Here is a 27296-nt window from a genome sequence, read left to right on the forward strand (position 1 = left end):
ATTTTAGAATTAAAGAAAAATGTTTTCTTGATCATATCGAGTTCACACCAAAGATGTATATTCTCTTGGTTTGTTCGAAGTGGTCTATGATTAAAGAATTATGCCGTGTTCTAATTGAAATTGCCAAGGAGATATAGTTCTATATCAATAACTGTTGTGTGGATTACTTTAGTTATTGTTCGGCTTGGCTAATTTTAGACAATTGATGCATTGGTCAATATATATGAGTTAATGTACGGATTGCAAATGGTAGTTACAAAACAGTGACTTCAACAAACAATAACCGCTTGCAACTACCATATGCATGAACCAACTTAATGCATCGCTTGGTCTTTTAATTGCATGGCTTGAATAATTTTTGCATGGCTTGAATATGGCTTGCATGTTTTGCATGTTAGACATTCAATGCTAATAGATTATACGGATTGCATGGTATATGTGAAGGATGTTATTTCATTGCTTGGCATGGAATGGAAGCCTTGATGGCCATGATGCATGTAACCCTATATTATGTAATAATTTGCATGAGACAAGGCCTAATTGTAAATTCTTAATGGCCTGGTTTCAAGCATTCTATTGCTTATGATAACCAGACCATTGGTTGATACATTTTATATATATAAATATATATGAGTTTATATTACGTTATATATTTTTATATAAGCTAATGCTAGTTTAATGAAATTTGTTCCTAATGAGATTAGGATTATGTTTTCAAAGTGTCTAGCATTGTTAGAGTTCTTGATAATGATCTTGAAAACCTTAAAGTTTGATCTGTAAATCTTCGTTGATAAAATCAAAAGTGTTTTTGATGGAAGAACAATGAAGATGCCAAAAACGGTTACCTGAAAATTCTGAAAAAAATTCAGTTTTGCGAGTCTTGATCGATCGAGAATTCCTTTCGACCGATTGGAGGCACTGAATTTTGAATTTTCACTTTTTTTTTGACTAACTGTTAAAACTTTGATAAAAAAAAAAAAACAAAGCTATGTGATTAATTTTACAGTCCTTAAAAGTTAAGGACATACATTAATCATTATCTAACTAAAAGACCTAATGAGATCAAAGATATTAGTTAAATAGAACTCTTAGTCCTAAATTGTTGTATGATAAAGTCCTTAATTTATTTTAATTAGAGGTTTTTAATGAGATTAAAATTCTAATTAAAGTTATATAGTTTCTAATGAGATTAGAATACTTTATCTAATAAATTAAGGATAGAGTTCTATATAACTAATTTTTGATTCATTAGTGTTTAAGGAATCCTAAATAGTTTAGGACTTCTATTTTAGTTAGTGATTCTAATGAGATTAGAGTCTTGAACAAGTGCAAGGTTATTAGTTGTGATGGGATCACAATTATTTAAGAAAAACCTAAATAACGAGTGAGAGTGCTTAAATAACCCTTTTATTAAGTTTATTGTAATGTGAATAGATACATTGTCTTGACTTCGAGTCTTGTATTTCATGCGGAGGGTATTTACTTCACGGATTACAAGGTTAAACTTCTTTGTGATTGCGCGAATGTTCGTTACACTATAGTGACGTGACTTAGTAACATCATATTGAATTTAAACAATTAAACACATTTGATGTGTAGGGTTAAAATTGTGATTAGATCACAATTTTTTTAGGACAATCCACTTGTTTTAAAATTTCCAGTGGGAGAAAGATACAAGGGTTGGATCTCACGGCCTCCATTGTTGGTTCATAGTAGTATGAAATATATACTTTGTCTTTGCTTCGAGCTTAGCATTCCATGCGGAGAGTATTTATTTCATGGTATTACAGGATTGAATTTCTTGGTTTATAGTAGTTTGATCAAACACCTTATCTTAGCCTCGAGCTTTGCATTCCATGCAAAGGGTGTTTTGTATCATGGCACTACACAATAAGCCTGTTAAAGGGATGAAATGTGGCTACACGTGATTCTAGACAATGGTATACACTAGACTAAGTTTGATAGTATCATCTATGCTGAGTTCTTAGTATTATTACTTAGAGGCTAAAGGAAAAGCGGCAAATTATTTTTTTTTTGGAAAGAGTTACCATGATAGCATTAATAATGAGAATATTTCTCGCCTGATCATAGTGGTTGGTATTCACTCTATGCTGAAGAATATTAATTGTGTGATTAGGTTGTCGTTGCACCTAGTATAGTATTTTTTTTTTTGGTTCCATACTATTTGGTTATGGATGCAAAATGTAATGTCCCTGTAATTATGTTCATAGTTTCAAAATAAAGTTGTCATAATTTTTCCTCTAGCTACTATTTTTATTGAATCACATTAATTAAGAAATAATTTTGGACATGGTGCTTAAAGGAGCTGAAGTACATATTTATGTTTCGATTTAGCATTGTCATGATTTCCTACGCATGATGCATTAATGGAAGATAGCCTATGATATGATCATAATCTCCATTGAAATGCTAATATGTTACATTGGCTTTTATCTCAAATGTGCTACAGCATGAGATGCAAGAGTTAGTACTAGTTTTAGACTTTATATTAAGCCTAAATGAGATGTTTGGTATGAATCATATTGAGTGCTAAGAAAGGCTTAAGGAGTTCCAATTCTATATCATTTATAAGAATGTTTTACAGTTTTAAAATGAATTGGAATTCTTGGATGTAGAGATTAAATGTTAATCTCATATGGATATGATCCATAAGTCCATGTTAGAATCATTTGACCAATTCAGATTGTTTTGAAAATAAATTTCTTTTATATTATCTGAATTGATGAATGAGTTCTACACAACAGAAGACATCCTAAAAGCTAAGGCTAGGATCCATATGATTTAATTCAAATTCTTAGCCTAGACCGAAAGGAAAAGGTGGTAAGAAGAGGAATTAAAATACCAAACACTTGGGCTAGATAGTTGCCCTAGTTGTTGCCAAAAGGAAATTAGACTCAAAAGTATAACCAAAGGAAAATGTTTTTGGTTTGGTAATGTTAAGCTTTATCCATGATTGTTTTCTAGATGGAGATTTACATGTTTTTTTTTTTAAAGAGAAAATTTTCGTCCTTCGGTATTGTATGTTTGGCACTTATGTCTAGATCTTATTAATCTAAATGGTATTCAAGATTGGTGAAAGATGGGCTTTTAGAACCATTATTTGTTAAATTCTCAATCTATGAATTCTATTTAAGAGGATAATATGATTTAGGTTTCCTTTATTGTAAAGGAATATAGTTTCAATGACTTCTTTAAGTCAGTGCATACATGAAGGAGGAATAAGACTCTTTTTAGAAATAGTAAAGTACATGATAAGTATTTCCATTTGCTTATTTCTTTTGGAGATATACTCTATGCATTACTATACATTTTCTAAAATTGATTTCAAAAGTTTGTTCCTAGGACATTTGTCAAATTGTGGATTGGGTGAAAACCTAGTATATGATACTTCCACTTTTGGGGATGTCCAGCACTTGTGCTAGAAAAGAAGTCTAACAAATTGAAATCAAAAGGTAGAAAAATGTGTGTTTATGTTGGGTATCCAAAAGGAATTTCAAAAGATTGTTTTGGTAGTCATAAAGAAGATAAGATGTTTGTAAAGTACAAATACAAAGTTCTTGATGATGACTATATGAATAATCTTAAAGCTAAACAAATGTCAGAATTTGTTGTAAGACAACTATAAAATACATTTAGAAATGAGATGGTTGTATTAGATACACCACAAGGAATTATTCTAGATATATAGCTAATACACCAATATAATATCGCAGTGGTAGGATTATCAATTATCAAATAAATTCATACTTTTAGAATAAACTTTTGAAGTCATTCCACAAGGATATGAATCTGATCCTCGGTCCTACGTAGAGGCAATAGATGATATAAATATGGATTACTGGATTAAGATTATGTAAATAGAATTAGATTCTATTTAAAGTCTAGAACTTGTAGAGGAGCCTAATGACATTAATCCTATTGTTCTCAAATAAGTCTACAAGAAAAATGAGATTGATCGAATTGAAGGTGCAAACCTTCAAAATCAAGACTAGTGGTGAAAAGATTTATTTAGAAAGAAATGGTTCGATTATGAAAAGATTTTTTTACTAATAGTCAAGTTTGACTCTATCTAGATTCTCTTATCCATTATATTTCATTTGGATGAAATATGGCAATGGATATCAAGAAAGTTTCTTTTAGTAGCAATCTTGAGGAAGACATCTATATGATGTAACTAGACTTGTACATAGCAAAGAAACGGCAGTATTTACATTGCAAGTTGCTTAAATTCCATTTAAGGATTAAAGCAAGCATCTAAATCATAAAATATTATCTTTGATCAAGAAATCAAATTGTTTGATTTTGATCAAATATTAAAAGGCCTTATGTGTGTAAAGCTATATAGAATAATAAATTTCTTAATGTATGTTGATGACATTCTAATCATTTAGAATGATGTTGAGTTATTGTCATCAATAGAGTTTTTGTTGTCTAATCTAGATTGATATAAAGTACATTGGAAAGACTAGTTATCCTAAGAATTTAACTTTGTTATAATTCAGAAATTAGGATGTTGGGTCTATCTCAAACTGCTTAAATAGATTATATTCTAGCCAAGTATAGCATATAATACTTCAAGAAAGGATTCTTTTCTTTTAAGTTTGAAGTTCTTTTATATATAGGACTGTGGTCCTAAGACATATAAAAAGAAGAGCATATTAAAATTGTTCCTAATACTATAATAATAGGAAGTCTTTATGCTATGCTAAATACTAGGTTAAATATCTATTTTGCGGTGGGCATGGTAAGCAAATATCATTTGAATCAAAGCTCACTTAATTTAGTGGAAGTAAATCATATACTCAAACATCTTAGGAAAATGAGGGATTATATGCTTATCCACAAAAGTGAGGTTTTGATAGTTACTGGATGTACAAATACTGACTTGTAGTTTGATTTTGATTCATGAAGTTGGACTTCAAGATATGTGTGCATCCTAGGTGGTGAAGATACACATTAAATATAAGTATTATCTTATTAGAGAGATATGAGTACTTAAGTAGTAGTATAAAATATAATTTATGCAATAAATCTGGTTGAAACTTATTTCCAAACCTTACCTTAGAGTGACTATGAATTACTCTAAAGGGAGATAAGTGTCGAATATATGGTAAATTGTCTTTGAGTGCAAGTGGGAGATTGTTGGGATTTATGCCCTAAAATCCAATTTATTGGCATGTCATAAATAATTAAATTATTTAATTATATGAGACTATCTATAAATGAACTAATGGGACATTATCATAGTCCATGAGATGCATTGTATGTGATTTAGTCACAGAAAATGTAAATCACAAGTTCCTTGTAAACTCAAAATGTAGTTCGTAGTCGGTGATAAAATTAGGCGTTTCATCTGCGAAGACTATAACATATCAACTAAGATGATTTGTCTTGATCATGGAAGTAGAGACTTCTAGTTGGTATGTTGATATGTTTTAAGAGTTAAAAACATATTGAGCTAGACTGCTGTGAGATTTATTATTCTCCTAACAACTGTCAATTGAATAATAAATCTCACGACTTCTATTAACATCAACTCTAAATCTTGGGAGAATAATGGACCTGATCATGAGATGTAGGTTACTTTGATATATCAAGAGTGAGATCTATTAGTAACGGTCAAAACCTCAGTATGTTAGGCAGCCGCATTTAGTGTTGATGGAACATATATTCTCAAGATGGAATTCATAATCTTTTAATGGAGATATAAAATATTCCCTTGAGTTAAGTTTAATGGGTTTAGTTATTCAGAGTGTTGGGTCCAACCACTTTAGTAAGGAGTTATTAAAGTATATATTTATGAAATTGGATTTCATAAATATATGATGAATATTAAACCGGGTACTCAAGGATTAAGATGTAGTAATCTTCAAAGTGGCAGTCTATATTCATGACTTTGTATTATTACGAATATTTTAATGAAGGGGTTAGATGTATAATAAAGTCTTGGGATATAATTTATTAATAAGGCCTAGAGTGCAATTATATTTATATAGTGGTATTAAATATAATTAATGGTAACTTTGGACTTGTCAAGAGTTGACGGAAAAGCCCAAGGCCCATTGGAGCTAGTGTCTTATTGGTCCCTTTTGGTCCTACTCCAAGCCACACACTAAAGCCCAATTGGAAAGGCCTAATAGGCCAGCCCAATTAGATAATCAGTTAGTTATAAAGGAAGAAATATACAGAATTTCTATTAGTGATATAAGAAATGGTGTGTATGTGAGAGAGAGACACACTTTCATTCTCCCTTTGAAAACTGATTGAGAGACCACACATCTTGGGCGTAAAGTGGAATTGGAGTGAAGATTAAAAGTATTCCCGAGTACTTCAATCTTTAGTTTTGAATTTCACCACACCAAGATACGCTATCTTGTTCTTAAATTCTGAAATTTACATAGTGCATGTTATCAATCATGAATGAAATAGATCCTTGTTTGTTGCTTCCACTATGTGTTTTGTATGAGATATAAAACCAGTTTTTTTTATTTCAGAGGCTAAGGGAGGGAGATAGAAGGACATAACTTCTCGGAGAGGCTAGGCCTCCAATCTACTAACATTGCCCATTTTGGGCTTGTGTCTTCTTGCTTGCATCTTTACCCTTTTTGCTCGTGCCTAGGAGGTCGTGCCCTTGCTCCAAGCATTCTCGCTCCATGCGTGTACATGAAACAAACAATGAAACAAGTCAGCAGACAAGCAAAGAAAGAAACAAACGAGATAGGGAAAGCATGCAAAGAACATACTAACAAAGAGAGCCAAATGGGGGCAAACAAAGCATGCTAAGCATATGAAAGGGAATATAGCTCAGTTGGTAGAGCTCCGCTTTTGCAATTGGGTCGTTGTACCTCTTGTCTTTTATCTTTTAAGAAAGGGAAATAAAACAAGAGGAATGGTAGAAATTGAAATTTTTGTAATTTATACTACGACAAACAAGTACATTATCAAACAAAGAGGGTGTCCTAGGAGGTCAAATGTAGGTTTGGATCGAGTGTCCATAGTTCCATTAGATTGTAGTATGGACGACACACATGTCATCCAGCAAAATTCCTACACTATAAAAAACTAGACCTATAGTGGCTTTTTTTTAGTGGCGTTTGTCAAAAGCGCTACTATAGGTACCCTATAGTGGTGTTTTCTATAAACGCTGCTATAGGCATACCTATAGTGGTGTTTAGGGAGTCCTATAGTGGCATTGAGTCTATAGTAGTATTTCCAAGGCCTGTAGCAGCGTTTTTAAAATGCCACTATAGGTCTTGGTCTTACAAGGGCCTATAGTGGCATTTGTCCTGGTCTTACAAACGCTACTATAGATCTTAAAAAAGAAAAAAAAATAACCAAAAAAATAAAATTAAAAAAGGACCTATAATGGCGTTTGACAAATGCCACTATACGCACTTTTTATTTCATTTTTTTTTTCGCTTAGGTTTTTTTTTAATAAGGGCTAGAGAAGAAAAAATACCTATAGTGGTGTTTGACAAACGCCACTATAGGCCCTTCCTATAGTGGCGTTGGACAAATGCCACTATAAGCACTTTTTTTTTTCTTTCTTTTTTTTTCGGTTGGGTTTTTTTAAATAAAGGTTAGAGGAGAAAAAGACCTAGAGTGGCATTTGAGAAACGCCACTATAGGTCCAACTTAAAAAAAAAATTGAAAGTTTGAATTTTGAATTCATCTTGTCATATTTCTGGCACACAGTGTCCTAGAAGTTTTATATTTAGTTTTTTTTTTTAATTTAATTTTTCCTCTCTTTTTCTCCTCCACATGTTTTACTTTAAGTCTAATCACTTTGCTTCCCCAAATGCTTTACTTTTCTGACTATTCACACAAATACACAAAACAAATGGGTCTGATCTTAAGTCTCTCATAAGTCACTCTCTCATCTCTCAGTCTCTAAACTTTCTCATCTCTAAGTCACTCTCTCATCTCTAGCTCTCTCATTCTCAGCTCTCTAACGGCATCGTGAAGCTTACCATGCCGCCAAGCCCACCGCTCATCCCACATGCCGCCAGTCCCGCTGCTCAGCCCACCATGCCACCACCAACCCAGTGAGACCCTTCCCCTTCCCTTAGCTTTTTTTGGGTTTTTGTTGACAGTAGATCTAGCTTCCTCTTCTTCTTTTTTCTTTTCTGTTTGGGATGTAAGAAAATGGAGGAATATTTTGAATGAAACAAATATTTTAGCAATGTTTGTGTCTATGTTCATGTTTTTTATCTCATGCTTATGTTGAAATTTGGATTTGTGCTATTGTGTATATGATCTTGTGCTTATGTGTAAATTTGGGTTTGTGTTCTTGGATTTGTGCTATCATGTATCTGATCTTGTACTTATTTTTAAACAAAAAAAATGTGTTCTTCAGCTTGGATTTTTATGAGATTGTGTTCTTGTATTTTGGAGCATGTTGTGTTGTGTTTGACTTTGAATTTTATAGTTTTGTGCTTGAATTTGTTGGGTTTGTATTTTTATTTTGAATTTCTTAATTCAATTAAAATTTTAATTTTCGAAATTTGAAAGCATTAATATTAATGCTTTCAAAATTTAAAAATTAAAATTTCAATTAAAATTTTTTTTTGCTATAGTGGCGTTTTCAAAATGCCACTATTGTACTGCGACTATAGACCTATAGTGGCGTTTTACAAAAACGCCACTATAGGTCTATACACTATAATGGCATTTGTAAAACACTGCTATAGCCTTCTTTTTTTTTTAAAAAGCTGGTCCTATAGCAACATTTTACAAACGCCACTATAGCAAACGCTGTTATAGCCCAAATGGGCCAATGGTGGCGTTTTTTGGACCTATAGTAGCGTTTCACAAACGCCACTATAGGTCCATTTTTTGTAGTGCTAGAAGGGACTCGGGGTCTCATGTATCAAAGGCCATGAGGGGGATGGATGTAACCACACAAGAACAAGCCCACAGGGGGCACAAAGCATGGCAAAGCCTAGATCTAGAGAGGCAAGCATAGACATAAAGCATAGAAGCAAGCAAACATACACATGCATATAGGAAAATAATCCAAACCCTTTGATATAGGCCTAGGTGTATGGATGTAGGCCTACACCACGAGATCTAGATCTACACCCTACCAATAAGGGCCAAAACACAAGAAAGAGAGATATCAAGATACAAAAGGGCTATAGAAGCACATGGCATTAGCAACCAACATATAGATCTAAGCACACAAACATGGCATGAAGCACATAAACCCTTAGATCTAAACATAGGCATGACACGGGGCCCAAAGAGGCATAGATCTAAACATAGGCACGTAGATCTAAGCATAAACATGGCAAAGAACACATAGGCATGTAGATCTAAGAACAAGTATGGCATAGAAAGCATAGGCATGTAAATCTAAGCACAAGCATGGAATTCAAATGTATCCTAGCCCAAGAAAGCTATGCCAACAACATCAAAGCAATAAATCATGGCAAAAAGCAAGGAAACATGTTAGAAAAACCATAAAACATGCTAGGAAGCAAAAAGAAAAAAAAAAGAAAAAAGAAAAGCAAGAACATGTTAGGAAAAGCAATAAAGCATATTATTAAGCAAGAAAAAGCTAGAAAGAGGTATGAAAAGAAAAGGGTGTGGATTGTAGCTAAAAAGCTACATCCACACCTCTAAACCTCAAATCGAAGATATGGAACCAAGGAGAGGAAGATTGAACGCAAGAACACTACTTTTGATTGTGGGAGAAAAAAAATAAAAGGTGTTTGGATGTGTTTGGATATGTTTGGGAAAGAAATTAGAGAGGAAAAGAGAGAGGATCTGCCTAGAAAAATGCCCAAAATCTTTTTTTTTTACCACAAAATGAGGGGTCTGGGAGTATTTATAGCTGAAATCTAACCTTTCAACTTTCGGCAGCCCTTGAGTAGCCATCGGCCACCTCTGCTGACATCAGCAGTTCCAGCTTTTTATGGTCCAGCTTCAGACGTGTTTTTTAAGGTCTTTCCGAACTCAGATTGAGATGATCTTAGTGTTCTTGGAAATCCTTGGATGTCTAGTTTACAGAACACTAAATAAATTGGAAATCCGATGGTTGGATTAAAAGCTATGGCCTCGAGAAGCATGTTAACGCGCTTTGTATGGTTTTCAATATATCTCAACCGTTTAACTCCGATTTCAACCCATGAATAATCATTGAAAAGGGAATTTGATAATCTTCATAATGGCATTGGTCCCAATCTGTTTTGATGTTCAGATCAAAATTAGGATTTGAGGAGCCCCCGAGAGTCTATGTCGAGTCAAATTTGGGCAAAGTTGACAAAAACCTCCGAGGGGCTCGAGTTTGATGTAAAAGCATGAAAATTTTCATTTTGGGAGGACTTTGACCTGGTTCGACTTTTGGTTAACTCAGGGTTGACTAGGGGCATTTTGGTCAATTTAACCGGAAAAGACACTTTGATTGCTCTGATGCCCGAATGGGTTGCGCCACGTCAATCTAGATGTTAACACAGCCCCATGGAAAAAGTGTAATATTTTTGGAATCTTCAGGGTCCAGAACGCAAATCGGGGCAGATAAAATACGGTATCTACAGTGGGAAAAAGGAGATAATTTATAAGAAGTGTTTCAAATGGTGTGATAAGAGTTTGTTTTCCAAAATAATTTAGTGGAAAAAATCTTTAAAAAATAAGCTATATATTTTATGAACTCTTCTATTGATTAAATATGGTTTTCCTTTGACCAAAATTTTTATTTACTACCAAATACTGAAAACCTGGAAAATTGTCTTTATATAAGGCTTTCAAACTAAAAAAATAGAGCATTTTTTTTTTTAATAATTCTATCTTGTGGCAAGATAATAAGAAAAGTTAGGAGATCATTTCACAACTCAGTTAAGGTTGCTACCAACCATAGAAAAATGAGACAGTTTTATAGAAAAAAAAAATTTGGAAAATAACTCATTTTAAATATTAATGTAGAAACAAACAAAATATTAAGTATGTGGTTTAAGATACGATAGGCAATGACTCTAGGAAAAGTTAGGACTAATGTGAATTAATAAGCTAGACTTTTACTAACCAAAAACTTTGTAATATCAAAATCATCTTAAAAAAAGGGGCAACATTGAAATATAAATGTTTCCATAATAGAAATTTCAATTACAATATGAGCTAGTTAACTTAGTTGATTAAATTTCTTGTCATAGAACCGAACGATGAGCTGGTTGCTAATTGGATATATGAAGGATGTAACCTCTCCTTCGATCTTCGATGAGGAACTTCCTATCATCTTCTCTTCCCTACTTTCTAGTTCTCCCTTCTTGCTTTCCTTTCATTAACAATTTTTGTCGATAAGATATTTGAGCTCAAACCCCGTCTATACAAAAAACTGATTGATGCCTTGTCCTAGTAATAAAGAGTAACCATCCTCGAAAAGCCCCATAGGTACAATTCTGCTATCAAATCTGAAAAAAAAAATCAAAAAATAAATCAATATCAGTTACTATTATTAATATTAAGAGCCGCCTCAAATAACTCCACATAACCAAAATTCTAAGTACTAAAGCGATAAAATACAATCCCTTCTAATTATTTGATATCCGTTTCTTTGCCATAATTCATGCATAGATGCACCATTTATGTAATCACCTCTTCTACTTGGCTTGTACGATAAAACTTCCAATAATCTATTCGGCTTGTCAATTTTAAGATTCCTGAACTTTCCAGTGAAGGGATCCCACAGCACTAGGTGCCCTTCTTTGTTTTCCATGAACAAATTACCATTCCTCCAAAATCCCAAAGGACGCCCCAAATCCATTGTAGGTCCAATGCTAAAGAGTTTGATCCAAGACTCGTTAACACCAAATTCAAGCAGCACCCATATATCAATCAATGTTGTTTTTGCTCTTTGAAAGGGAAGAATATCATAGCAAAGCAATGTCTTAACTCCGTTACAAGGCTCCACCACCACCAATTATGGCGGCAGTTCCCATTGTTCCCAACACGGTATTCATTTGGCGCCAGTGCCATGTGGAAAGTCTCTTCGCTCATATTGAATACAACAATCTCGTCTTTGAGAACATCGTCACGACCACCAGAATTTGCATACCAATAAAAAAGCCCTTCTCTATAAACTGTCAATTTCTTTTGATTTAGAAAGCCATATGGTAGATCGACAAAAAGGTCCTTTAGAGAACCACGGTTTAAGCTATACAGCTGAACTTCCTGCCTTATCTCCTGATTTGGAAGCCATAACTCGGAAGTGAGAATTCTCACCAACTTAAAGTCATTGGATCTAGCATCAAAACCAAACCCAACACGATCACTTGTGATAGACCAAATGGGATAATGAGACACAAAACTTGTAGCCTTGACGTCTATTGTGTATGGATTCCATATAATAATGTCAAAGCCTAAGTCATAGTAAAGATAGAGAAAACCATTGCAGGAAGCAACGATTTTGACACATGTATAAGGTAGATATATAGGATTAGGAGTCTGAGTTGGCAGGCATTCAAGGTTTTCATGATATAGGAATGAACAAACTTCTGTTTGAATACGGGATTTATCTATGCCTTTGAAAAGGAGGAGCTGGTTTTGGGGGGGTGCTGAGAATCGAGTGGTTGATAAGATTTTTGGAGTAAAAATCTGGGTTTCCAATGACAGAAAGCCAACAGCTCCTCAGGAAGATAGGTTGACATTGCTCTCATTCATGAATTATGATGAGCAATATTTCTAGTTTCTGTATGTAAGGAAGCTTGGTATTCCTACTTCAATTGCAAGTCTCTTTTTTATAGGGAAGAGAGGTTTCATAAAACTAGTAGCTAATTGATTGTTTACCCTATTTCTTATTTTAGAGATTGTACCAAATAAAGACTTTCATAGAGATAAACAATAGAAAGAAAAAAAAAATTGTAAAAACAATTTTACCCCCTTAGTTAAAAAAACTCACCGAAATACCTCCATTTTTCAAATAACTACTCAAAAAACAAAAATTACTTCACGTTCTTAATTAGCATTCCAAAACACATATCTAAATCTCATCCTTCATTCTTTAATTCATCAATGCTTCTCTCTTTTTTAAATTATACGGAGCTTGGTTTTGTTAATCTTCTCTCTTAGAACCCTTAAATAGTCCCTATGATTTCAGGATTATGTACTATTATCCAACAAATTACCAAAGTTCTAGAGATTTAGTCACAGTGCAAAGCAAGAATCTATATTAATAAAATCTAGTTAACGGTTGCCCTTATGGTATTTGTTAGTTAACCATTTTAATTAGAAAATTTTGTATACCACTTTTACAGTAAATATATATAAAAAGTTGTCAAAAAAAAAATGATTACTTTTTTTCTTTTTCCAAAAAAAGTTTCTAAATATATTTTATAAACCAATGCCCTTAGGGTATCTGTTAACATTTCCGTATTTATTATTCTTAGTAAAGGCAAGGTAGACATTGAGACCATAGTATTTGTCGAAACCAATTAATTACTAGAGGGACAGATATCTACTCACCTACCACTCTATTGTTTCGCTTTTCTCTCTCTATAGTATAGTTCATCTTTGTTTCCTAATTTTATGACCTTTAATTTGTCATGTGATTTACTAGGCATGTGTGCATTTATTTGCTAAGAAATTCAAATCGAAAATGAAAATTTGATGGTAGAGGAAAAGAGGAAAAATAAATTGGAAAAATAAAAATAAAATATTAACTAATATGCTTTTGGTTCCCTTTATTATTTATTTTAGGTTAATATGAGATCTTTTTTAAAAATAATTCTCAGTCTACACTCTATTTGTATTAATATGAGACCCTTTTTTTCAATTTATTTGTGTTTGGATTTAGTTTAAGTTTATGAGTTGTGTTTTTGTTCTAGGACGGGTTAACATATTTGTTATTGTTGTGGTTCATCTGGATTGGCAATTAAGAGTTTGATATGGTTTTTGTTTAGTAGCTACATGCACTAAGTTTAAGTCCCTGTCTTTTATTTTATTAGAAATATTGATCAACTTGTTCCTTAAATTTTTCTTTCATACATTTATTGAATAATTGAGAATGTTAAGGATTGGAATCCTAATTTTAGATTTAATTTAAGTTTGATTAATATTTTTCATTAGTAATTAAATGTTGCATATCAAGGATATAATTTTTTGAGACTAGAATCCTAATGTACAGTTAAAGAGGAAAAAACAAAGAATTGCCTAAATTTTCATACACAATAACTTTCTTGTGCATCGAACAGATGAGTGACTAGTTTTTAGAATAAGTAAAACTCCATAAACTAAGTTTTAAAATGATATTTCAATTAAATTCTATCACCAAATGATTTGAGTAATTTTATATTTGATTAATTATTTTGATTATATATCATAATATATTTCTTAATATGGTAAAATTTTTAGAATAAAGTTCACTTTTAGCTCTTAATGTTAAGATTTGTTTTCATTTTTGTTGGGTTAAGATAGATTGACCCCGGTTAATTAATTCAATTACTCAAGTTGATTAATTATGTCAAATTACATGCAAATCGTGAAGGCACCAACAAATCACCAAAAACTAAAATGCAACAGAAAATAAATTGACACGATAATTTGTTGAAAAATGGGAAAACCTCTCGCAAGGCAAAAACCTTACCAAGTGAATTTATGGTCAGTACTCCCAAGAATTCACTAATCAATAATCAAGCAGTTACAAATATAAGGAATCTTACCACTACCTTAGTTTATCTCAAAATACCAACCTACAGTTGAACCTTCGCTCTAATACCCAATTGAACTTGATCTTGTAATAGCCTTCTTTCCTTTGTTGTACAAATCTCCAATCTGTAACTAACTCCTTTGCACGGATCTCAGTACGTGACCAATTCCAGCAACTTGAATAATTGTTGTTGGTTGCAAAGTTCTTCACACTACAACAAAATGTATTTTCAGTGATGAAATTTAGTGAGGAAATTTTTTTCGTCACAAAAAGGTAATTTATAGTGACGAAAACTAGATTTCGTCGCTAATTATAAAAAAATTAAAAGTTTTTAGTGACGAAAACTAGATTTCATCACTAATTATAAAAAAATTGAAAATTTTTAGCAATGAAAACTGGATTTCGTCACTGTATGGTGTGGTGAATTGAGGGCGCGAGACAAAATTATGGGCGCGAAAATTGTTTAATCTACAGCGACGGAATAATTTGTCACTAAATGTGTAAGTTTTTAGCGACGAAAAAAGTGTCGTCGCTATAGGTGATGCCACTTACTTTTCAGCTCCTTATTTTTCACTTCCCCCCTTTTTATTTCATAACTTCCCCCTTTTATTTTCAGCCCCTTTTATTTTCACTTCCAAAAGTCTAAGCACAGCCCAAACCACAGCCGCCGTCAACACCACAGCCCAGACCCGCTGCCGTCGATCTAAGCACGCCGCTGAACTTCACCGTCGACCCACAACCCCATTTTGTCCTCTAAACTTCACCGTCGACCCTCCATTTCCCCACCTCTCCATATCACCCACTCCCTCTCTCCTCCACCGCCAACCCATCTCGCTGCCAACCCTTTGCCTCCCAAACCCAGCCGTCTCTTCGCCTCCCTTCCCCTCCCAAACCCATCCTAACCCTTCACCTCCCTTCCCCTCACAAACCCATCACAAACCCATCTGACAAGTTCAAAGGTTATGCACCAACTGTTGGTCTTCCTCAAACTAGAAGGTAATTCTTATTCTTTTAGTGAAAATTTTCTAACACTATTTTGAGCTTTTGATTTTGTTTTATGAAATAAAAAAAAATTAATGCTTTTATTAAGCTATTCACGTTTGTTTATTTTTATTTAGGTAGGCCTGGCTTTTTTTGGTCTAAGTGGTTTCTATAATTTTGGATTTCTCTATTTTTTTTAATTTAATTTATTTTATTTTATTTTTTTCTTTATTTGGAATTTTATTAGCTAATGTTGATGTTCAAGTCTCACTTCGTCAAAGCTTAAGGATCTTTGTTGAGGTCATTTTCGATTTTTAATTTTTAAAAAATTTAATTTTGGAGTTTTGAATTTCACGTGTTTGATGAAATGTGAACCTTAGTTTATAATTCTTGTGTGAACCTTAGTTTCTGTTTGGGTTTTTGAGTTTCGAAATGTAATTGTCCAAATCAACTGTTGGTCTTCCTCCCTTTCCTTTTTCAAATTTTTGTTGGAATTTTTTTTTTGTGGGGCTAAAACATTGAAATTGTCATGACATGGTAATAATGTAGGACTAACATTTGGCCTTGAAAGTCTAACCCTATCTTTTTGCTTTTTGAACAAATACACACATTCCTGGAAATTTCGCCAGCCAGCCTTGCTAATATCATTTTGTCAATTCCTTCAAAAAGGTGGGTTTAATTTGATAATTCAGACCCTTTTAATGGAATTTGAATGAGTGAGCCATTTCTTCAGTGGGAACACATTTTGTTGAGAGAGAGAGAGAGAGAGAGAGAGAGAATGAGATATTTTAGAGGGAAAAGCTCTTAGATTGATTTGGGTATTAAGCTTAAGTTAGTTATAATTACAACTTCTTTGTTCTGTTCTTATATACTCTGCATATTTGTTCATTTGAATTATGATATTTTATCATAATTGGGTTGCTTTAGTTTATTATAAACAATGTATAGACAAGGATATTAGATAAAATTGGTGCACTTGTAATTGTAAAGAGGCTGAATTTGATGATTGTAAGAGTTTTCTTTATTGTAGCAGTGATGATGGTGATGAATAAACATTGCAAAAGTTGAGAAAGTATAGGAGAGAAATAAGTAGTGTCATGAATGAGTTATGTTGATGATTCCACTAACCTTGTTCACTTATATTTAGATTGCATTGCCAATCCTTTTTATAACTGGAAATTATTAGAAAAACAAGTTGGCATAAGGTTTAAGTTTTGGGTCTCAATAGATTTTCTAATTGATTGGGTTTGATTCTTATATATTTTCAAATTAATGGTTGGGCCTTATACCTTTGGGCCTCATATATATATATTAATTAGGTATGAATTTCCAGTGTTGGATCTTGCATCTTTAAGTTCTTTTTTCACCACTTTTGAGTCTGAAGGTCAGTGTCCCAATCCCCTTCTTCCTTTCTCCAATTCTTATGCATTTTATATACGTTTTCTATAATGGGACTCTCTTTTTTCGATTAAAACTTTTAAACCTTAATTGTTTTGTTTATCTGTGGCAGAGGTTAGTAGTATTAAATGGGAGGTTATAAGCATGACTGAACAAGAAGAAGATCTCATCTATAGAATGTATAGACTTGTTGGACAGAAGTAAGTTCACCACAAAACTATCATTAGAGCCATTTCAAAGTTCTTGTTGTTGTTCATATCAAAATCCTAGTGGTTACAGCAATAAGTTTTATATTCTTAACAATTGCCAAGCTAGTATATAGCTATTCTACGACGTTTCAACTTTTAGTTTTTTTAACTTATTGATTTGTTCATATATGGTTTTGAAAATGTTGATTTTTCTAAGTACATATTGTACTTTTATCAGTATTTAGTATCTAATAAAGTACCACTTTTTCTAAGTACAAATTGTACTTTTATCAATTTTCTTTTCTTTCTTTTTTTGTGGCTGAATTAATTAGTAATATTGCAGTACAGAAGTACAAGGATAATGCCCAAGTTCATCTCCATATGAAGACATAAATGCTTTCTATTTTGGGCCTAACTGGATTAGTGATAATAAGCATCATGTCTGTCATATCTCTTTCACACTTTGTGGCATTTAAATTGAAGAGATATGGTTCGCCGTTAACCATCGAATTGGGTCCCATAATATACAAACTTTTCTATGAGTCAGTCTATATATAAAAGAAGTATAAAAGAAGTGTTTTGTAATAAGTAGAAATAACATGCTAACATGTGACTTTTGACTACTAAATGTGGAACGCCCAAGAAGGCTTAGTAGATGCTTTTGGAGCACAGAATTTTCCAATGACATATAAAACTAATGCCTCAAATTTATTGTTATTGCTATTTCTATGTGTCTTTTGGTGCAAAAATAAGAATTAATTATAGGTTCTCTAAATGTAGTTACTTTGCCCTTCTTCTTTATAGTGTTTACGAATCTCAACTGCTTATTGTGGTTGTATTCTTAGCATATTGGTTTTGTTTTAGTCAACTCTGACGAGAAAGTAAGAAACCAAAGATCCAAAACTACTTGTTTTAAGGGAAATATTATTATTATTTTTAGATCCTAATGTAATTCCCCTTACACAAGAGGAGATCTCAAACTTGGTTTTTAAGAAGAAGTCCGGTATTGTAAAAGGACTTGGCATGAGACCTTCCTTTTCTTTAATAACCACCGACTCATCTAATTTCTCGGTGGAGTATATTCAACAGTTAGAAAATGAGATCATTAAGCTCAAAGAGGCAAGAACTAGGGACCAAGAAGAGCGAGCTAGAGACCAAGAGGCATGAGCTAAGCAAGAAGAGGTCTAAAAGAATATTCTTAACTTTTTAAGGAGGAATGGTTATGATGACGTTCTTACCTATGGGGATGGTTCAACCTCAAGTTAAAACATTTTTTGGTTATTACTTTCTTTTAGCAACTGACCCACATTACATGGTGTGACTATTTTTAATGCATTGTTAGAAATGTTTCTTATAACATAATTAATGTTTTTACTTTATGATTTTAATGTAGTATTTTTTTATATTTGTGCAGATTTTTTATTGGTGGCTTTTAGGAGATTTATTTTTGGCATTACTTGAAGACATATGGGGACATCTTCCGTTAGTTCTAATTATATTATGTTACACTTTTTGTATTGTTATAAAACATCTTGAGTTATTGTATATGTTGCAAAGAATTATTGTATGGAAGGAGTTTGAATTAGATACTTGTTTTATTTTTTACTTGTGGAATGTATGGATCTTTTTTTTATAAATGTGTTGTTAAAATAAATGTATTATTCAAATGTGAGGTTTTAGTAATGTAATAACAGGTTACAGGTTAATATCAAAGTCATGGAAAAAATAAAAACAGAAAATTAGTTATAGTAACGAATTTTTTCGTCACAAATATAGCAATAAAAAATTGTTTTAGTGACGAAATATTTCGTCACTAAATGTAGCAAAATTTGGTAAGAAATGGTTTTAGTGACGAAAATTTTGGTCGCTATATATGCCTGGATTTTCTTAAAAATAGTTTTAGTGACGAACTTTTTCGTTACTATATATATTCGAAAATAGTTTTGGTGACGAAATTATTTGTCACTAAATATGATTTAATAAACTAAAGTGCTTTTAGTGACGAAATATTTTCGTCACTGAAAGGTGTTTTTAGCGAGGAAAATATTTAGCGACGAAACATTTTCGTCTCTAAATTTTTTTTTTTATAATCAAATCGGACTTTTAATGACAAAATTTTTCGTCACTAGGACTTTTAGTGATGGGGTTTCAGCGACGAAATGAGTTTCGTCACTAAAAGTCCGATTTCGTCACTAAAGGTTCTTAGTGACGAAAAACTAGACTTTTAGTGACGAATTTTTTGTCACTGAAAATACATTTTGTTGTAGTGTCACTTCATCAACAATAAAGGTTAGGAAGCACAATTGGTTTCAAAACCCCAAGGAGCACAAATGCAGTAGCTCCACACAGTGTATATGAGTCTTGGGTCATTGTATCCATAGATGACAGCTTTTAAAACCTGTCTTATGTATGACTAGGGTTGTGAGAAAAGAAACCCTAATAAATAAGATAGCATTGGCCAAATTTCAAATTTAGAATTTCTGAAATCGTAATTCTCAATAGATCGAGCTTGTTTCGAGCTTCTTCTTTTAACCTCGATAGCAGCATTTGTCTAGCTTCTGTCGAAGACTTAATGAATCGGCTTTTCTTTACTTTATTTCTTGAATCAATCTTCATGACTTTAAAGATACTACTTGATATGTTTGGGCAACATACTTTTTGATACATTAAACCCAACTTAGATCTACTCAATTACAAGTAAAAGGCGTTTTGTCAAAAGATTAGCTAATTACATAGAAATTATGACCCTAACAATTTTGGCCTCTAATGTTTTCAAAAGTTTCATTTTGGCCCTTGAGGTTTGGTTTGAGTCTCAAAAGCACGAGACATATGCTAATCCTATGCGTCAAAAAAATTCCACAGCACCATCCCCTGCTAGACATAAAAATAAATAAATTAGAAATGACACTATTGCTTCACCTATTTCCACCCATTTGAGCGCTTGCTATTGGAGTGGAATCTAGGTACATTTTTGAAGTTCATGGTGTAAACCAGATATCGAACTCTCATGGATTCCCCTACTATAATTTGAATCTCAACCTTGTCTTTCTCTACCCTTTCTATGTCCTCCCTTAGAAGTTCTTGATACCTTGGTTCAATCCTAAAAATTAAGTGTCTGAATTTGGTTTAGGGAACTTACAAGTTATTGGCGTCTAGAATAATGCAAAACATGGAATGTATAGTGAGTTTTTTTGGGAGGGAGGGAGGGAGGGGGGGGGGGGTATATTAGAAGAAAGCATACTTGTTATTTGCAGCTATCAAAAACAACTTGGAGTATTTGTTATACATGAAAATTTTCTAATAACCAAATCTTCTAAGATAGAAATTAGGTAGCATGAAGTGATGAAAAGTACCACATGGGTTACTGGGAATGCCAATTTGATAAAGCCTGTGGTATCTTCATATCCATGAATCCATAAATTGGATGTTTGACTTTTAGTATTTAAAGTGATTCGTGTATCTAATCGAATGATACTATGATATGTACTGTTATGGATGAAGGTTCGGACAAACTATGTACTTCCTTGCATAATTTAGATATTTAATAACTTCAGAAAAATTAGGTCACTAAAGGTATACAATTCATCCAAAAAAAAAAAAAGTCATTAAGATATACACACAACTGTGGAGAAACAGGCTAGTGTGGCTCATGAACATGAAATGAGTAATTCATGAATGATTATTTGTAAATAATGTCATTTCTAATGGAAAGAAGAGTTCTATCATTTTGTCTTTAAATTAATTTGGAGGATAAACTGATCCAGAGCTATAAACCCTTTCACGTTGCTTCTCCTGCATGCATTTCAGAGTTGATTATTTATCTACCTACTGTTATCCGTTGCACAAAAAATGATATGAAACAAAGAAGACTAAGTTTATATAATAAAGCTCTGATATAATTTTCTAATTTCTATTGATCAACAGCAACTGATGCCTTACCAGCACATTGCGGGCTCCAATTGGACCCTTATAGCCTACAAAATCTTGATGAGTAATGCCTTCCTAAAATCCCAAACAAAAAAAAAACAAAAAAGACCCAACTTTAGTTTCTTTATGTCGGGGGAGCTACAATTTGACTCTTTACAATTATTCTAAAAATAAGCCCGTGTGATGCGATGTCAAATGTCATAAAAGATATGAGTGTGTACAGCTCATGATCCGACAAATGATATCAGAGTCATGGTCATGGGGCTGAGTCACTGAAGTGTCATTATGAAGGACGGATTATTAGGGGATCACAATTTGACTCCTTACAAAATTCACATTAGAATCTAGGAAATGAGCACACACATAAGCTCTATACTATAAACCAGAAACATAAATTAAATAGCTTCTAACTTATGTTTCTATACATGCACCACTGGATGTCATATCGTGATAGCATCTTCACCTTCTTACACATCTATATGTATGTCTTCCTCATCAACTTCAATATGGGGATTTTCAAACCTCTGCACGATAGCCTAAATGTACAACCTGTACTCAATATGAAAGATTTAAATAATTAAAAATAATAATATTTATAAATAAATAAATAAAAAATCAAAGATAGCTATACCAAAAGGAGAAAATTGGGGAGACACTTGACATAAAATTAGACTCCAATTTAGAATCTCATAACTTTAGATAAGATGTCAATTTAGAATCTAATTGGATTTTCTCTTAACTTTAGATAAGATGCACTTGATGATGGCTAGCTGTCACACGGAGGAAGTTGTTAGCTGGTATGAGAAACATGAGGAACAGGGGTTGTGTTTTCCATGTTACATGATTGTTTGTTATTTATTTGATTTCAATAAAAGTCATGTTTTAGTTAAATCAGGAGATTTGATTAGAATGTTGTAAGGTTGTCAAGTAGTAGTCAAAATCTTTAGTAGTTAAGTTGTAGTGGTCCTTTTATTTTGGGTTGATAAATTATCCATGTTGTATTTAAGTTGCTGAAGTATTTTCAAAAAAAGGCATCTAAATTATCTATCAAAGTGAATACTAAGGAGGCCGGATACCTCGAAACAATCCAAGTATTATTTTCATTGGGTTCTCTCAAAATTTGACATCCAACATAGGTAACGATAAGGAATCATAGGTTCCAAAGTGGTATCAGAGCCTAGGGATGGACCAAAGAGTGGAGCAGATGGAACAAAACATCAGTTCTCTGATAAAAGGACAGCAACAATTGGTTGAGAGGATGACAGAAGTATTTGACAAGCTTGCCACACTCAGCCAGTCGAGACGAAGCTGAGGGGTCACATACTGCCTCTGGGAAAAGACCAATGGGACGAGATTATCAAGAGGAAAATCACTCTGGGGGCAGCCACCATTCATATGCTCCCCGTTTGGTGAAATTAGATTTCCCAAAATTTAACGGAACCGAAAATCCAACCAGTTGGATTTGTAGGGTCGAACAATTTTTTTGTTTCCATGATACTCCAATCGGAGGAAGATGGAGACATAGTTATGGATGTTGAGTCCAATGATGAACCGGAAACACCAGGCATATCTTTGCACGCAATCAATGGTGGTAATTCTCCACCATGAAGGTACTAGGCAGCATTCAGGCGGTCTCTACAACGGTTTTATTGGATTCTGGAACTTCCCACAACTTTATCAGCGAAGGTCTTGCTTGTAAGCTTGGTTTGCAGCCTACAAAGAATCAAAGCATTCGTGTAATGGTTGATTCAGGTGATAAACTCACTAGCAAGGGAATTTGTGCTGGAATCGCCATTAAACTCGGTATGTTCCTCAGTCATGCAGATTTTTATGTATTGCCTTTAGAAGGCTATGATGTGGTTATGGGAACCCACTGGTTGCGTACATTAGGGGAGATATTATGGGATATCCCCAAGCTCATTATGAAATTTAATAGTTCTGGAAAAGAGGTTACGCTTAAGGGATTGTTGGATAAATTCTTCAATGGATGAGAAATGGAGAAGGTAGCCAAGAGACAGCCTACTGCTACAGGAGCATTTATTCAAATTTTGGCTATGAATGGGGGAAAAATCACAAATAGAACAGAGAAGGAAGAGCCTGAAATACAGCAATTGTTGGATATTTTTGTTGGTATTTTCAGGGAACCTACTGGCTTACCACCGGATCGGACTCAAGATCATCACATTCCTATACAGCCAGGTAGCTCAATGGTTTGTTCAAGACCTTACCATTATCCTTATTATCAAAAGGTAGAGATTGAGCGGTTAGTGATTGAGATACTTTCAACTGTTCAAAAAGCAAGACGGGAAATGGCATATGTGTATTGATTATTGATCCTTGAATCAAATTACAATTGAGGATAAATTTCCAATTCCAGTTATTGGATGAGTTAAGTGGAGCTACGTTCTTTTCGAAGTTAGATTTGTGCTCCCGGTACCATCAGATTCTGAGTCCAAGCTGCTGATGTGCAGAAGACTGCATTCCGAACTTACCATGGGCATTTCGAGTTCCTTGTCATGCCATTTGGTCTTACCAACCCTCCATCAATGAATGATGTGTTCAAGGAAAAATTACGTAAATTTATTCTTGTGTTTTTCGATGATATTTTGGTGTACAATGCAACTTGGGAAAAGCATCCCAACATCTTCAAATTAACTTGGAAATTTTACGTCATCACCATCTCTTTGTTAAGGGAGAAAAATGTCAATTCGGCCAGACTGAGGTTCAGTATTTGGGGCATGTTATATCCTAGGAGGGGGTTCATCTTGAATCTAAAAGAATTTCAGCAATGGTGCAATGGCCGAAACCCAAGACTCCAAAGGCTATGAGAGGTTTTCTTGGTCTAACGGGTTATTACCGCAAGTTCATACAAGATTATGGTAAGATTGCTGTACCGCTAACACACGCTGAAGAAAAATTCATTTAAATGGACTGCACTTGAGAGGTGGCATTCCAAAAGCTCAAGGATGCCATAACCAAAGCACTGGTATTGGCTCTTCCCAGTTTTAATCGCACTTTTGTGGTTGAATGTGATGCTTCCGGATCAGGCATAGAGGCTGTTTTGAGACAAGATCGCCCTATCACATTTCATAGCCAAGCTCTACACGGGAAGAATTTGCTGATGTCCATATATGAAAAAGAAATGTTAGCACTTGTAATGGCAGTGCTTAAATGGCGGCATTACCTTTTGGGAAGGACCTTTGTAGTTTGGACTGATCAGAGAAGCTTATGGTATCTTTGGTCTCAGAAAATCACAACAGAGGCTCAAAATAATTGGCTATGCAAACTCATGGTATTGTCTAACATTTAAGGGCTCAAAATCCTCCACTGGTAACTCAAGTGTTTCATCCACTGAATGTTCAACAAGCACACGAATCTCTTCATAACCCTTCACCAAGTCTATCATGAACACAACAACATCATCATCAACTATCTGGTGGAAATTTGCATGCTCTGGGTTCACACCAGGCATCTTAAACCAGAGCCTATCAACTGCAGTGTATCCAAAGTCCCTACAGATACTCTCAATTTCTACTTTTGACCACCTATCTGGGTCACAATTTTCTACTTGATCTACTGTCCCCCACCCCCCCCCCCCCCCATATACTTTTGAGGGTCCCAAGTGAAATGCCCACCATGGTGGACATGTAGAGTAAAAAACTCAACCATCCTGCATGCAATTTACAATAAAAATAGATATCCACTTTTGAAATTAGAAATATTTTTTTAGTCTAATAAAGTAAGAAAAAAATAAAAATCAACCACAAAAAGCAACATCATAGGAACACATGGACCTGAGCATTTTTCAAAAAAGAACACACAATATAGACAAACAATACAAATACCAACAAAAATATTTCATTTTTTATCATAGTCAATGTTGTGGTCCCTAAAAAAGGTGTCCACTACACAAAGCTATAAAGATAGAGAGGCAGAGAGAGAGAAAGAGAACATACCTTTAGAATCTAGCTTTCACAATCACGTAGCGTCTTCCTTAGGTTTCTAATGATAAATTGTGTATGGTGTGTCAAATGGTTTTTTAGACGATCATTTTCAGCTCTGAGTGGGTATGTTGTGTGATTGTTGAGTGAGTGAGAGCAAGTGAGAAAGGATTTTCAGAAATTAGGGTTTCTAAAGGGCTGATTTAGGGTTTTCCGAAGCTTTCACATGCGTGGGTGGTTAAAAACGAAGTCTCGTGAGAGTCACGTGACTTCTTAATTGTAGGAAGCTGCCACGTGGAGCAACAGTTGACAAGTTGCAATAAAGAAAACAATATTTCATTTCGCCGTCTACCACCTAGGAAATTCCATCTCTAAGGTAACGGTAGGGACCATAACGAAACGCATTTTCCAGAATAAGGACTAAAAGCAGTAAAAATAAAAAGTAAGGACTAAAATGGGAATCGGCTAAAAAAGTAGGGACGAAAATAGTATTTCCGCCTTTTATTTATAGACAATATAGTAGGTAGACTACATAGTTAATCTCTAACCTTTACATCATATGTTAATTCGGTCCCTAATGTTTCACTTGTATCAGTTCAGTCCCTAACCTTTTGGTATTGTGTCAAAATAGTCTTTGCCGTTAAGTGATGGATGAAAAATAATGACGTTGTTAACAGCTAAAATAAAAATTTTATTTTTATGCCACATGGATGCGAAGTGTACTGCCATGATTAAAAATCCAATTAGTCAACACCACCTCATCCAATGGCTAAGTTGCTAACAAAAACCTAAGAATTCGTCTCTTTCTCCATTAACACTCTTCTTTGTGTAAGCTTAAATCTCCAGTGGTAGCAGGGTAACCACTCTCTCTGCCTTTGGGTTTTCACCCACAATCTCCAATTATTATTATCAATGCTTCTTAGTTAGGAGTTGTTGGTTGAAATTGTAATTGAAGTTGTTAATCTAATCACGTGGTTGCTAGTGTTGCCGCCCTTAAGTTGAAATTGCAGCATTCTTTCTTTATTAATAATTCAAATTTTCTTTGTTTTGGTAAGCTGAGAGGAAGGAGATAGTATTAGTAGTTACTTTCATAAATTGAAATTGGTCTTCTGAATTTGGATTTCTCATTCTGAATTGAACCTTAGACACAAATATAAATGACTTAATGAAGTTTACGGTCGGGTGGAGCTGGACATTGTTCTCTCTCTCTAGAGTTGAAATTAGAAAATAGGTTTTTTTTTTTTCTATGTCAATACACTTAGCATCCAATGTAGCATAATTTTTTTTTTTTTTTAGTTAGCTATGTCAATATTTTTCCACCTATTACTTAGTGACGAAGACTATTTTGATACAATAACAAAATGTTAGAGACTAAAATGACACAAATGAAACATTAGGGACTAAATTGACATATGATGCAAATGTTAGGGATTAAATATATAGTTTACCCCAATATATTTCTATTTGAAGGAAAATTAAATTCAATATAAATGTGTTTTTGAATATAAATATGAGCTGCATGCATCTAAAGAACTTAACAAAGCTCCGTTTGTTTTGAAATAAACGATTTTCTAGAAAATATTTTTTTCATTAGGAGGTGATCATTTGAATGTAAAATATGGTCAAATTAAACTTATAAAAGATTTTTTGTTTACGATAAAATCTTTTATAAAAAGTTGTAAAACGTTTTACTTTTTAAAACTTGAAACACGCTGAAAATATTGTGAATAGAAAGAATTTGGTTGAAAACACGTGGCATAATTTTCTTTTCTTTTTCTTTTTCTTTTTTTGTTGAGAAAACCGACCAAATCAAATATATTAAGCGTGTGTTTGGATTGGGAGGCAGCGTCCTGCGTTTGAGACTTTTTTTTTTTTTTTTCCTTCCCTGCGCACACGTTTCAACGAGGGATAGGTGCACTGTTCACCACTGTGCGTGAACAGTAACCGCACTGTGGTGCACTGTTCATGTACTTTTTAAATTTTTTTAATTAAAAATGAGACCCGCATCACTATTCACCTATTTAAAAATTATTTTGCTACAGTGTTTTCAGTTTTCAGTTTTCAGTTTTCAGCTGTATCCAAACGGATCCTAAATCAACAGACGAAGTCTGTCATGAGAAACAAAGGGAGAGACATTCTCAGAGATGTCCTCAATACAATCCAAACAAAAATTTAGAGATTTTAGCTAACTTGGCAGCA

The 27296-nt window shown here is 33.6% G+C and overlaps 1 protein-coding gene across 1 annotated transcript; it reads right to left on the reverse strand.

Annotated features, from left to right (window-relative positions):
- Positions 1-11853: 11853 nt before the first annotated feature.
- LOC142616702 (uncharacterized) lies at positions 11854-22724 on the reverse strand. Its single transcript, XM_075789501.1, has 2 exons — positions 22610-22724; positions 11854-12377 (listed from the first exon to the last, which is right to left on the reverse strand). Exons 1-2 carry the CDS (start codon positions 22722-22724, stop codon positions 11854-11856), a joined length of 639 nt encoding a protein of 212 aa, XP_075645616.1.
- Positions 22725-27296: the final 4572 nt, after the last annotated feature.

Source organism: Castanea sativa, chromosome 11 (genome assembly GCF_040712315.1).
Source record: "Castanea sativa cultivar Marrone di Chiusa Pesio chromosome 11, ASM4071231v1".
Taxonomy (NCBI): Eukaryota; Viridiplantae; Streptophyta; class Magnoliopsida; order Fagales; family Fagaceae; genus Castanea; species Castanea sativa.

Excerpts from the sequence above, each read along its gene's own strand:
- LOC142616702 (XM_075789501.1), bottom strand. The coding sequence starts at position 22,724 with ATGCCTGGTGTTTCCGGTTCATCATTGGACTCAACATCCATAACTATG. Across the intron at positions 12,378-22,609 it reads CGACCCTACAAATCCAACTG|GCTTTGACATTATTATATGG; the intron begins GTTGGATTTTCG and ends ACTATGACTTAG.